The 14,796-nt window shown below is 38.0% G+C and overlaps 1 protein-coding gene across 1 annotated transcript; it reads right to left on the bottom strand.

The window, feature by feature from the left end:
- Window positions 1-211: 211 nt before the first annotated feature.
- On the bottom strand, window positions 212-14,527 carry LOC141004373 (uncharacterized). The gene is made up of 6 exons (XM_073475824.1): window positions 14,482-14,527; window positions 7,552-7,962; window positions 6,736-6,861; window positions 4,894-4,944; window positions 1,236-1,301; window positions 212-1,108 (listed from the first exon to the last, which is right to left on the bottom strand). The coding sequence occupies exons 1-6, from the start codon at window positions 14,489-14,491 to the stop codon at window positions 1,038-1,040; spliced, it is 735 nt and encodes a 244-aa protein (XP_073331925.1). The 5' UTR covers window positions 14,492-14,527; the 3' UTR covers window positions 212-1,037.
- Between the last annotated feature and the right edge of the window lie 269 nt (window positions 14,528-14,796).

Here is a 14,796-nt window from a genome sequence, read left to right as displayed (position 1 = left end):
CCTTCAGAAACAACAAATCAGGTCAAACACAACTTAGAAAAAAGTCTCCTGAAAATAAAAAGTTCACAATATTAATCCAAAATTACAAACTGTCAGCAAAAGAAATTCACTACTATTCATTTATTCATGTTACAATGTCAGTGAATCAGATGTCACTTAATCATTGTTTTTCATGAATTAAATTAAACTGAGGAATGTTCCAACATTTTGGAAACTAGTCAGTTTTATTATTGTATGTCCAGTACATAGATGAGTTCTGAATGCGTTTAGCTCTGCTAAGCACAAAGACTAGAAGAAGGAGGAAGCTGCTAGCCTAGCTAAAAGGGAAAAATACATCTTCCAACAACTCCAAAGCTGTCTGATTCAAATTGTTGGCACTTCTTAGCAAATAAGCTAACTAGACGGCCATATATCAAATAGTCACCTGCATGGAGCTCAAAACAACCTTCAGGATTTTTTGAGATGTTGCATTTTGTCACTGAGCCCAGTGGTTGTTATTTAAGAAGCTCCATTGCTAAAGACTTAAACCAGAATGTAAGAGTGCAGTATACCATGACAAATAAAATGTGCTTCCCTAAAAAATATTCCAGGTTCCATTAGAATATCTCAACATTACTTTAGTCAGAATGATACTGTCTAAGTTGTTTTGGTGTCATTTTCAAGTTTTGTTTATAAAAAGGAATGCAAAATTGAGCTTAAATATGATAATGTACATTGATGCTTATTAATACTGACTATTGGTCCTCAGAATTTTTTAGTATCAGATACAACAAATGCAGGTATATCAAGAGATGAATTATCACTTTTATGTGGTCTTATGTGAGTTTCTTAGTAAATAATTCCTCAACAAACCAGGGTGATATTCCTTCACAAAGATACAACCCTGAAATAGTCACATATGAAAACACAATATATTCAGCCCACATATAGATGATGGTGATGATGATGGTGATGATGGTGATGGTGATGGTGATGATGATGGTGATGATGATGACGATGATGATGATGATGATGATGGTAATGGAAGAAGAGGTGTGTCAGAAGTTGTAGTCACTGTTCCTGTTGGATGAAGGCTCTCTGCTGTCATTGACTGCCAGTCGCTCTAGAGCTGATTTGACAACACACAGGAAAAGCGTCCAGATTTAAACCAATAGAATGTCTGCTGGAGGAGCATTGAGCCAACTGCGTGGTTGGTTTAACATTCTACATGTGTATGGTATGTGTGTGTGTGTTACCAGGGTAGGAGTGTCTCTTCTCTCCATCATTGTTTTTAACTGCAGTTTTCCCTCGATGGTAAGACACTGAGACAGAGACATAAACAGATGGGAGACAAACATTAAAAGGATAAATCTGGTGTCATTCTACGGATATTGTTCTTAATGTATATGGATGTATTATGGATGTGGATTCTGAACCCAAAGATGGCCACCTTCAGTCCATTGAGAATTGCTAGCCTGGCCTGACAGGGTTCAAAATCGATTATGCAGCCCACTGACGATGCGCAGTTGAGTTCCCCCTGCTGGCCCTGCCTGTGAGTTCCCAGGCAAAAATCCAGCTCTAATTAATCATCAATGGTTCAGACTCAATGTGTGTGTGTCTCCAACTGCCCTCAGCTTCAGGCCCAATAGTTCCTTCAAGACGTAAATAAACTAGTTTCTTATTGAAAAACCACCATCCAGGTCGACTGTGAAGGCAGGTTATTACAACCTGAAATTACATTTCTTTTTAGGCAGAGACCTCTCGTGGTTGTAGTAATTATTACAGCAGCACAGGTTTAAGTCAGGCGAGTAGTTTAAAGAGCAACAAAGTCTGCATGAGGAGGTCGGGGAGGGATTGTCAGGTTAAAAAAGAAAAGCATCCCTGAGTACGGCCCCTTGTAGAATAGCAAATTTTCTCCAACGTCAAATGATGTATAAGGTATTTAATCTATAGCTTAAAGGTTGGAGAAAATGTTTCCTTCCATTTAAGCAGTATAAGTCGTTTAGCTAATAGAGATGCAAAAGCTATCATATTTTTTGCCTGGCAACTAAGATGTGTACCTTGTGGAGCTACTGAAAATATTGCAGTAGTAGCAGAGGGCTCTATGGATACTTCCAAGACATCTGAAAAGGTTTTAAATGTTGATTGCCAGAAACCATTGAGTTTTGGGCAAAACCAAAACATATATGAAAGGGTGGCTGGTGCTTGCCTACATCGATCACACATAGGACCGACATTAGGCGTGAATTTAGCTAGCTTTACTTTAGACCAGTTAAGACAATGAAAAACCTTTAACTGGACGACTGTATGTCGTAAGCAAATTGAAGAGGAATGTATCCTATCTAACGCTTTCTTCCAAACGTCATCAAGGAACTGTGTCCCCAAATCTTCCTCCCACTAATTCCTTAACAAGGTCAAGGGTTCCAAATGAGATTAGTAAGGAATAAACTATCCCAATACTCTTTGGAACATGGATTAGGTTTCAAAATGGGTTAGGGTTAGTTAAATAGGTGGAGGATGCGGATATAAAACTACAGAGTTGCAAAAAGAAAAAAAAAAAATAGATCTTTTATTGTGGTCACCCCTCTTCTAACCCAAACATCAAAAGCTCCATCTATAATTGATGGTGTAAATAGGTTCTTTCTCACTATAGGAGCATAAATTGAAAAGTCATTGAGTGAAAAGAATCGTCTGAACTGTGTCCAGATTTTAAAGGAATGTTTCACAATCGGATTTGGAGTATACATGGATATAGGTTCAGACGAGGAGTTTTGAGCAAAGCAGAGCTTATAAGGAAGTGGGGCCATAGGATACGTTTTCCAATTGTTACCATTTGGGGCCAGTGTCATGGGATGGAAACTCCTTCCAATATAACATAATCATTATGTTAGCAGCCCAAGGTTTTTTCTTGTTCCAAATGAATCCAGATATCAGTTTGTCCATTGACAAAACAAATAATTTTGTTAAAAAGATATGAATACATTGAAATATGTATACAAATTTGGACAGCACATTCATTTTGATTGTATTGATTCTTCCTCCTAATGATAAGCTCCAATGTTCCAAATCTTGTTGGCGAAAAAGCAGTGGTGGGAAATTAGCTTTAAAGTCATGTGTGACCCAGATTCCTAACTGCTTAAATTTGTGTGTACTTACTTTAAGGGGGAATTAATTAACGCAATCAACTTCACTTCAGCAGTATTCACCAGCATGATCTCACTCTTTTGTAAAAGTCTTCTAGTAGACTTAATGTTTTTGGTAGGGTAGTTAAGGGGTCTGATAAATATAAAAGCATGTCATTAGCATAAAGGGATACTTTATGCTCTGAATCAATCCTCTGTATTCCTTTAATACTGGCTTCACCGCGTAGCGCTATCGCTAACTGTTCAACTGCGATAGCAAATAAATCATTATCAATTGTGGGAGCATCTAATTTTCCAAAGAAAGAATCAAACAGTGAGTCATACCCAAGAGATTCCGTGGTATACAACTTTGAGTACAATTTGCAGAAACACTGATAAAGCTCTGAATGATGTGATGTGCCCAGCGCCCAATTCATCAATTATCTCAGCTATAGTTCGATCTGTGTTTTTTTGATGGAGCTGATTCATATTCATATGTCATACTCTGTGTTTTATTTATGAGGTTTTCAGTATGTCTGGTTCATAAGAGGTTAAACTCATTTTGAAGAGCTGGTCATTGTTTAAATAAATCGTTAGATGGGGCAAGAGCAAGTGTTGCATCTAGATTTAGAATATCATTTGTTAATTGTTCGAGTCTTGTGTTTTGTTTCTGAGTTGTGCACTGTATGATATAATTTGTCCCCTGAGGTACGCCATCATTGATTCCCACACTATTGAGGGAGACATTCCTGGAGTCTGGGTCTGTTCAAGAATGGAAGTTATTTCAGTTGAGATAAAATTAACAAAACCTTCATCAGAGAGCCATAATGAACTGACATACCAAGGACGATAGTTGGTGTGAGAAGTTGGTATATGTAGGGTCATCAATAAAGGGGCATGGTCTGAGATGACTTTTGCCTGATATTCACACTTACTCATTAATGGAAGAAGCTTCTTATCCAAAAAGAAAGAATCAATGCCTGAGTATGTCCCGTGAACAGGTGAGAACAAGGAATAGCTTTTAGATGTAGGATTCTGAAAGTGCCACGCATCATATATCCCATTTGTGTGAGAAATAAATGGATTGCAAGAGCTGCTTTGGATGTGGCCACGGTTTTGGGCAAGCTACTGTCTAGGGTAGGTGATTAGGACAATGCATATCCCCTCTGAGAATAAGAACTTGTGAAAAATGAGTTGTCATCCCAGTGTGGAGCATAAACATTAGCCAGTTGTATAGTCTGCCTACTACAATTAACCTAACCAAACAGCAAGCATACGACAAAGGTCCAGTGCGCCTGTTGTTGGTATGCCAAAACAATTATGTTGTTTTGGGAACAGGGATATATCTAACTTTAGAAATCAACCTATTCAGTCATTATGAATGAGGATGTGTTGTAATTTTTAAAAAAAAAATCATTTTCAAAAAAAGCTCATCATAGTAGTTAAAAAACAAACATCACTCAAGCAGCAGTAAATTGTGCATTTGTTGGGGACTATTTCAGCAGATGATTGTGAGATTTTTGAGTCAAGATAAATTAAACTGTGTGATCTCATTGTAATAAAAGTACATGTCACCCTGTTCAACAATGCGGCTCATCGATGTGTTTTTGGAGAACAATGAGCTCTAGGGCATAGAGGAAGAGGTACAACATCAACGGTCAACAGTACAGCAGCTCTCTGTAGTGTAAAGTGTGTGTGTGTGTGTGTGTGTGTGTGTGTGTGTGTGTGTGTGTGTGTGTGTGTGTGTGTGTGTGTGTGTGTGTGTGTGTGTGTGTGTGTGTGTGTAACTCACCACTGTGACTCTGTGTAGGTCCAATCCAGCGATTCTGCCTCCTGTCTGATACTGAAAACCAACAACATAGCAATCAAACCACTGAACATGTATACACTCAGGAATCAGAGACTATCAGCCTGATTGTCTCCCATTGTGATAGTTGTAGTCATTAGCACTGAACTCTAGAGGGCTCTGTTTTTGTGAATCACAGTAACACCTTGTGTTGTGTGTATCCTGCTGTAGTGACTCTGTAAATATGTGCACCTCTTTAATACCTATAATACCTATGGATGGTATCTTGGCCATTTTTTGAAGTAAGGCTCAGTTCACTCAGTTTATAGGAAGAAATATTTTCTACCTCCCCTCAGTGATATTAATATTTCACAGTATTTTTTCTGTGCGTTCAATTATAGACTAGACGTAGAAAGAGACACAGGTTATGGTTAGGGTCCTCAGATGGACCTCTCATCTATCTGGGCTGGACAAAACAGAGCTATCTTTGTGGTTCACACCTGTAAGGGTACATGCTAAAATACTTTTCAGAGTCCCTTACTCTGGGTGATGGGTTTATAGCACACAACATTTTCTGTTTTTGTTTTTTTAAAATTTTATTGTGAGTGGTGCTCGGTTTAGAAAAAGATGATGTCACAGTCCTCCATGCACCAATCAGAAATTAGCAACATTTGAATCAGAATCTAAAGACAGTTGCAGAGCTCTTGGGTCACTGTCTGTCACATCTTGTCAAACCACACCAGCAGAGTCCTGATGAAGCACAGGAGCTGAGACTGAGATAACATTTTATTGCCATTTGCACAGGTACATTGGAATTCTTGCTCGTGTCTCTCAGAGTCAGTTTATAACAAAGTAATACATGTTTTTCTGGCTTAAATAGGTGCTTATGTAATCTACTTTATTGAGTTCCCCCTGGTGAGCAGTCACACAGTGTATAAGTCCAGGGCTTTTATTGTCAAAGGTAATGTTCTGCCTTTGACTATGTGGGAAGCAAAAAATTGCAGAAGGCTTTTGAACAAAAACATTTTCTGGACTTTTTCAGAGCAAAACCTGGATGAGTATGCAGCAGAAATTAATAAACACTTACCAGCAATTCAGTAAAATAGCTTACACGTACTGAGTCAGAGCTTTAAGCAGGAAAACATTTGTAATTGTAGTTCTCTACGTGTGGCAAAGAGCTTGTACTGACTAATGATGTAGAACATGATGTTCTACAGACCTGACTGACTATTGGATCTTCTTCTCAGCTCTTTGTCCAGTGTATCACTGATTATTCTATTCTATTCTATTCTATTCTATTCTATTCTATTCTATTCTATTCTATTCTATTCTGTACTGTTGTATTGTGTCAGTGGGACAGAATCCTTTGGATTTAAGACATCAGTCTTTCTTGGACATAATCTGCAATCTGACAAGTCTTAATCTGAAATTATCTGAGTTTTGAGGTCAGTAAATACTGATGTTGAAAACGTGTCTGCATATGCACATACAGTACGTACAATGTGTGTGTGCATGTGCTCACGCACACATAGCAGCTTCACTGTTGAGTGTTGTAAACTGCAGTTAGCTGTTCAAAAGACAGGATGTACACACAACAAGTCTTCAGAACAGACTACATCAGATGCTTTAAGTGACCATTCTATTCTATCTTATTCTATTCCATTCATTCTATTGTGTCAGTGGGACAGAATCCTTTGGATTTAAGACAACAGTATTTTTTATAATCTGCAATCTGACGAGTCTTAATCTTGAAATATCAGTTTTCAGGTCAGTAAATACTGATGATGAAAACGTGCATGTATGCACATGTGTGTGTGTGTGTGTGTGTGTGTGTGTGTGTGTACTCACATCTCTTCTGCAGGGCTTTGACGGTGGGTCTGGTAAAGCGGATCAGTAACAGGACCAGTAGCACCAAGCAGAGCAGAGCTGACACCACTTTGTAGGCCTGCAGCTGCCCCTGTACATCTGGGAGTTCTGGACACACACACACACACACACACACACACACACACACACACAGACACACACACACACACACACACACACACACACCCTTGTGGCTGTTATTCTGGTAATGTTGACTTTCTTTCACTCTAAACCAGCCCTGTAGACACATTCCTTGTTTTCTATTATTATTGTTATTATTATTATTATTGTTGTTATATTTAACCAGGTTAGTCCCCCCGAGATCACAGTTCTTCTTTTACAAGGTAGATGTGGCCAATAATGGCAGCAACACAGAGATACGATAGCAAATTAACAGAAAAAACACGCTCAAATAATCAGATAAAACATTTACACAAAGAGAACCTGGACCCAATAGATTGCACCATAGTTTTAAAGCTGTTCAGTGGTTTAATATTCTGAAGTTTAATTAAGTCTGTAGCTTGTTCCATGTGGTGGGTGCTGAAACAATCTATTAATATAAGGAACTGTAAGACACTGTAATGGTAAATGACTGCTATTCTGACGTGTCTGTGTGTGTGTGTGTGTGTGTGTGTGTGTGTGTGTGTGTGTGTGTGTGTGTGTGTGTGTGTGTGGTCATTTTCATGCCAAGTCAGTGCCCCCCCATAAAAAACATCGAGACGGTCCTGTGGTTACACACTGCACTACGTTCTCACTGACATCCACAGACAAACAGCAGCACACAGACAGTAGACCAACCTGTGCAGTGGACCCTAAGTGTTTTACAGAATCTCCTATCCACTGCTCCACTCTCTGTGAAGTAAGAGCCGTTCTTCTTGGTCTTGCTTTCCCTCCAGCTCGGTTTGCCTTCACAACCTTTCTTGTTCTGACACACATTTCCCAAAAGACTCCGGCTCTTTGTGTCATTGTTACACACAGGTGAGGAGGAGCTGGGATGGGAGAGGTTTAGGTGAATGTCTCCCTCACATTCCCTCATCCATTTGATTGTGAGGAGGCCCAGGGCAGGTGAAGAGCTGCTAGGGTTCAAGGTGGGGGTATCAGTGGCTGGTGTAGCAGTACTGAGGCAGTGGCAGACCACACTGGTGCTCTTGGTCTGAGTGGGGAGGGAAGTATTGTTGGTGGTGGGCCCAAGTGTTGCTTGGGCTGACTCTAGGAGACAGACAGATAGACAGACAGAGGTCAACAACGCTCACAGCACTGAAGCTTTACAAACAATAATGAGTCATTTTGGACTTTGGACCCTGTGTTTCACCATTCAGACACCATACAAGCAAGACTAGCTTCTTGGCGGAGGATACCCGGGAATTTATGATTACCAACTTCTGCCAACTGGCTGCAGAATCTGCACATTACTTATGTGTTCAAGCAGATTAACAAGGTGTTACAATCGCCCAGGCGCTCGGAGTCACTTGAGTTCAACACAGAGAATTGGCGCATGACTAAGCAGCTCCATAGTATGGTAGGCTGTAACTGATCGCCTCCAGGGAAAAGACATGGTAGAATGACGAATGTTGTGTCCTAATGCTAGCATGCAGTGAGACGTGGTCCAACTACTGATCCTTGCAGTACCCTGTATGTGATCCCTGGAGGGGAGGCACCGAGTCCATGAAAACAAACAAACAAACAAAAAAAAAATTTAACAGATAGTATGAAAACTGTGCCGGCATTATTGATATCTTATTGGTATGATTATTCCACACATACAAACATTTTGATTGAATGATTAGTACAATTAATAGGAAAGAAACAGCATTAATAATACTTATTTCATACCACAACTGCTTAACAATAAATATAATAATATGACAAAATAGAAGAAGAAAACACATTCAGTCGAATTGCATCAAACCAAATAATGATGTCACATAAGGTCTTCTCATAGAGAACCAGAGCAACATTGATCCATTTTAAATACCTAATCGTGGTTTAACTGTAATATGCTTTGCTCGTATGATCATTTTTGTAATTAAAAAACGCAAAGCACGAGACAAAAACAAAAACACATTTTCTCATTACATATATTGTAAATGCAAAGATACTTAGTTTTCACCGGGAACTTTTGTCTTACAGTCACAGCTCTGTCGGATTTTCAAATGTCACCGTTTGATGCTCTGAACACCACAAACCTGTTTCGATTCAGCTCCGCTGTGTTGGGGTGGCGGCACAAGATTCAGCTGCGTGGAATTTAAAGACTCTGCAAACAGAACTGAAACAGTCTGTGTCGCCTGATACTACTGACAAATGTGAAATTATGGTTTTTTTTTTCAATAAGGGTCAACCAAAGTTTTAAAAGTTCTATTAAAACTTTTAGAAAACACAAAGGTTTGTTGTTTTTGTTGTCTGTGTTTTTGTCTCAATGAAGTCAGCGAGCTGTTTCTTTGTCTTTGTGTCTCTATTATATATTTAATATACTCTGAGAGTGGTCATTAATCAGACTGCACCCTGTCTATCATTTGAGGAGGGAACTTACAGCAGCACAGTACTGATCATGTCGATCCTTCTTAAAGGATAACGTGAAGCTCTCAGCAGCAGATGAGACTGCTCACAGCACAAAATTCAACAAGCTCACCTCATTTGGTATGGAGTGTAAAGCACAAAAACTACATTACTGTACTTCCTTTGAGATTGTATACATTCACTGTGCTTTCTGCACTTTTTTGGAAAAAATAAATATATTATGAGAAGTCAGAATATGTATACGCAATATGAAATGCTCTACAAACCAAATAGGCATTAATCTTTCGAGTAACTTTGCTAGTGTCAAGTGAAAAACTCTGTTATTGTGATAAGTAAAGTCTGTCTCAGGTTTCACTCTGTTATGGATTATGATGTGATTGAAAGGCATGCCTCTACCTTACTCTGAAGCCCTTCTGTTTTCTGCTCTCATGTTTAGTATTTGTGATAGCACTCATCATTGCACTTTGTATGGATAACTTGGACGGTCTTCTCTGTCTGAGAGATGTGATAGACATATGTATTTCTTTATCTACAAGTCGTAAGAGTTTGTACCTTGGAATATCTGCTTTTATTTTCTATACTCCGACTACATGGAACTCTTTACAAAGCAAATTAAAAATGTATACTCTGTTACCACTTCGTGAATTTTATTTCATGATCATAAACCATTCAGCGTCTGTTTTTACCTGATAGAAAGAAGAACTCTTTCTGCCTAAACAAACTAAATAAACAAACTCTCTTTGTTTTCATGACTGAATAAAGTGAATAAACAAACTGACCTTAATGGACAACACAATTTATACTGTTTTACTTTGTTTATATGCGGCGGACCCTGCCACCTCTCTTCAGTGTTCTGGGAACTTATTTTACTCTGAGAACAGCTTGTTTATTCACTCATGGAAAAAAAAAACAAATTCATGAGTTTGTATTATTATCTCAATATTATTGTAAATATTAAAATTCTTAATTTGAATTTCTTCTCCAAAATTACAGTGTCCCTTTAATTGAACAGTGTTTTGTATCTTGTATCTTTTATGAAATAAACTTGTTTTAAATAATTGTTTTCTTTTATTTCATGTCCTTAAGTCATTCTAAACTCTTACTTGACATTATTCTAAATAAGGGCCAGCCCCCTTTTAATTAAAATAAAGTAAATATATATACGTATATACAGTATATATATATAAAATGGCCTTTTACTAAGTTGAGCCACCAGAAAATACAAGTGACAAGTAAAACAGACTTAGTTTATGACCCAAACTAGCTTGATATAAACAATTCAACAATTCAGTTTTATATTTACAACACAACAATAGAAAGAATTAATCACTAACAGGAACTTCACAGGAAGCGTGTAACCAGTGGAGGTAGAATTACTACGACATTTTACTTCAGTAAACTATCCATCAAGCAGATTTATCTTCTAGCTTGAAATTGTAAATTGTAAAAGTACATTAGTAATATCAGGTACCAAAAATAAAAGTACTCATCATGCAGCAGAAGATTATGAAACAATAAAAATTTGTCAGCTGTCGGAGATCCTGCCGTACTGTTTACACCAAGTCACTTCAGATTATAACCATAATATTATATGCATCATATTTTACAAATTCATCACGTTTTGTGTAAAATCTGTATTTCAAAAAATGTAGTGCACTGTTTTTTACTTGTGGATTGGACGTATAATGAACGTACATATAACGAAAAATAGTAAGGTAATGTAAAAAGACCTTAAAATTGTACTTAAGTACAGAACATGAGCAAATGTGATGCTACTGCCAGACTTCAGATCCAACCTGGTCTTTACAGGAGCCCCGACTTCGACTATGACTTCACATATAATAATGTGTGGATATCTGCAGGGTTAGTGGGTAAAAATATATTCATTTTAAATATAAATTTTATTAATTTTATTAAAAGACTGTTATTTATACAGAGGATAATGTGGTATAATTATCATTCCTTTGTCATACACATGTAATTAATTTTTTTATTTCTACTTCTCAGACGGACGAAGAAAAGGGCCACTATGGAAAAAGCCTGAATTCTGACTTTAATCTTAGAATTCTGTAGGCCTAGATAAATGTCAGATTTCTGAGAAACCTCAGAATATTGACTTGATAAAAACTCACATTTTTCACATTGACCCTTATCTTCTTCTGTATAAATATGTGTTGTCATTATCATATTTTTCTTATGCAAAATGAAGCTGTCAAATAAATGAAAATATCAAATAAATAAAACAAAAAAAGAGGAGATGTGAGTGAAGTGACAATGATTTGATCCCTCACCAGCTTCCCACCTAAAAACACTGACAGTTGTTTTAGGAGCGTGTGACCGAGCTGGAGGCCAGGTTCTCTGACCCTCATAGACCCTCTTTAATAAGACACCATTGTTTTCAATACTTTTAATTTAGCAATCTAGCTTATTCTCTCTTATTTCAGGGAATAGCAATTTCTGAAAACAGATCTCATTATACAAGAAAAAATCTGACTGCCCTGGCAGATTATCCAGGATTAATAATGACAATAACTGTAACAAAATGTGTATATATTATTATATTATATATAAATGTGTATATACTATTATACTATTTGGTCATGGTGGGTTAAGTCTTGTCACGCAGTAATCTGTATATCTCTTATTGGTTCAAGAGCCAGTGTTTGGTTTCAGTTTACAGTTGTGCTGTAAGATCAAAAAATGTAATCATTAAAGTTTTTTTTTCATAATATTGAAAATAATAATAATATTGACTTTGTAAAGAATTGTCGACTTACTTTATCTACTAATTACTATCTTATCATTACTGTTACGGTTCGACCAAGTATTGAACCATCTCTGTTTTTTTGTGTGTTACAACAATCATAAAGCTGTCCCACTATAATGCTTTCAGTGCCGACTTGTAGCAGCTGTTAAGAGGCCCTTACCGGGTGTTAAAACAGAAAACAGCTGTGCATTACAAAAACACAACTGCATTGCTGGGACTTTTTTGTTATAGTTAACGGTGAGATGATGAAATATGATTTAAGAGGGCTTGTTTGAGTATAGTGACAGAACCATGAGTTTGAAGTGTCACCCAGACTGCACAGAGGTTTATGACATTATGGACAGGATTTTACATATTTAGGAAGTTATAATGGTCGCAATCATTGTGTCCTCTGAGTCAGTCATACTAAGTCATGATAATCTACTGTTGTTACAAAGTCATCTAGCTGAAAGGTTGGCTGTATTTGATGCAGTGCCTCATGCATCATGCAGTGCCTTGAAGGATGACACTGTATTACGCAGTGGTATATCTGAGATCGTGCTGGTGTTGTTCCTAGGACATCATAATTAGTGTTGCTCCATGACCATCCTTTATACTTACAAAACAGCAAAGAGTAGGACTGTTACTATATGTTATTATACTGTTGAGCTCGGTTACTATTTAAGAGACCCTTTCACAATGTTAACCACGTGTTAGAAAGGATAAATTCTCCCATGTGCGTAATTTTCCAGTCTTTTTCACAAACCTGTGACGTTACAAAATAATAATTGATCAGTAGCAATGACGATCCTGGAGCAACATATCAGATCGTTCATCTCACTGCAGCAAAAGTAGAGCCAGGGGCAACTTTCTCAAGGGCCTGCTTTGTTTTGTTTAGCTGGAGCCATCTGCATTGTGGCCCTCACTGTGCCAACACAGTGTTCTCATTGAAATCATCGATTCACCTGCAGTTTTTCATGCAAGGCTTATTGCAGTCTGAAGGCTTTACTAAAAGGTATGGAAATATAATGCTTAATCTAGAAAGCCTGGAAGCTGTTTTTTTTTTTGAAAAAAAGAGTTTAATTTTCTTACTACGTGCAAACGAGTAATCCATGCTTTCAGGATTGTTTATGTTTTACTGGGTGTCACAGCAGAGAATCTGACTGTCCAAATAGGCAAAGCACAGGTGTCATTAGCATACACCGTGACACTTGAGCTAGTCAGTCATGTCAGTGTAACACCATACACAACGGGGCACTGGTACAAGAATACCCCAATGGAGCATGTTATCAGTCCCACCTGGTGACTGCTGATATGTATGTTGTAGGTTTATTGATTATCGGCCTGACCGATTATCAGATTGAATATTCAGCATTTTTCTGATTATTGGAATCAGTGTTTTTCTGATTCCAATTTGAATACATTAATTTAAAAATGTGCTACTTTGAAGCTATCTGTAAAGTAATTAGTAACTAAAGTTATCAAATAAATGTAGTGGAGTTAAAAGTACAATATTTGGAGTGGAAGTATAAAGTAGCAGAAAATGGAAATATTCAAGTAAAGTACAAATACCTCAAAATTCTACTAAGTCAAGTCAGAGGTTTCCTTGTTGAACCAGATCAAGAGGCCTCTGAACGTCTGAGGTAAGAACATACTCAACACCAGAGAGACAAGCTGACCTCATGAAGTGCATGATGTAGTTTGAAATGATAAAGTGAGGACTGGAAGTGATACTGCTGTGCCATTATTAGCATGTATGCTAGGTTGACTTATGATCGAATGTGGCGAAGTTAACTCATGAAACAGCTCTTTGTATATTTTTTACAGTGAACAGCATACTTCAGCTCCCTAAATTGTTGCTGAATCTACTGTGTTTCTGGAATCGAGTGTTATGGGAATCAAACCCATCTTATAGATGTAGGCCAACTCTGCAGGTGATTTTACAACCAAACAGGAAATTGGTCTGTTGAACCGAGGGCCACATATGTCTAACATTATACAACATGTTGTACTCAACATATAGGCCAACTTTAGCTAGCAGCACTCAGGCTAACTTCAGACTAGTGTTGGCACCCAGAACTGGCCATTCGTCAAGAATTTGGCATAACCTGGTGACCCGGCAAAACAGATTAAAGCTGCTGCCGTGTTGACACAACTTGACTATCTAGGAAAGAGCTCAGTTCAAAATGTAAAGTTCTTCATGTGACTCAACAGTCTATTGTTCTGCATTTGTTGTGTAATATTCTGTACATTTTTACATACACTGTGGTGACGTCTTTGTCTTAGTTTTAGCCTGATGCCTCTAGTTGTCACACTTTAATATGGTAGACTTTTCAGTTCGGACCTGGGAATGTCCCAGTATCTCAGTGGCCTAATGATGCCATCATAGCAAACCACTTTATTTGCCTGGCTCTCCTGTTCTTTAATATTCTACAGTACATGACCCAAAGACAATGTGCACTTACCAGTAGCCATGAGTAGAAGACTTGAGATGGTCACAACAGTCCTGAGATCCATCACAGTAACAATGAAGAACAGGTGGAGGAAGCAGACAGACAGACAGACAGTCAGATAGGAGGAGAACAGACGACACAAATCAGATCAAGACGCCAACAACAGAAAAACTGATGAGAAAGGAAACGGTGCAGAGGTGTAAAGCTACTCAACCTCTCTCTCTCCTCTCTCTCTCTCTCTCTCTCTCTCTCTCTCTCTCTCTCTCTCTCTCCATACAGTGAATCACTTCATCCCCGGCCTGCTGCTGCTGCTGCTGCTTGTGCAAA

The sequence above is a fragment of the Pagrus major genome, chromosome 1 (assembly GCF_040436345.1).
Source record: "Pagrus major chromosome 1, Pma_NU_1.0".
In the NCBI taxonomy this organism is placed as follows: domain Eukaryota; kingdom Metazoa; phylum Chordata; class Actinopteri; order Spariformes; family Sparidae; genus Pagrus; species Pagrus major.
Note: the sequence above shows the minus strand (reverse complement) of the source record. Positions and strands in the feature narration are given on the sequence as shown.

Excerpts from the sequence above, each read along its gene's own strand:
- LOC141004373 (XM_073475824.1), bottom strand. Across the intron at positions 4,945-6,735 it reads CAAAGCCCTGCAGAAGAGAT|TATCAGACAGGAGGCAGAAT; the intron begins GTGAGTACACAC and ends GTTGGTTTTCAG. Across the intron at positions 1,302-4,893 it reads ACCTACACAGAGTCACAGTG|TGTCTTACCATCGAGGGAAA; the intron begins GTGAGTTACACA and ends TCTCTGTCTCAG.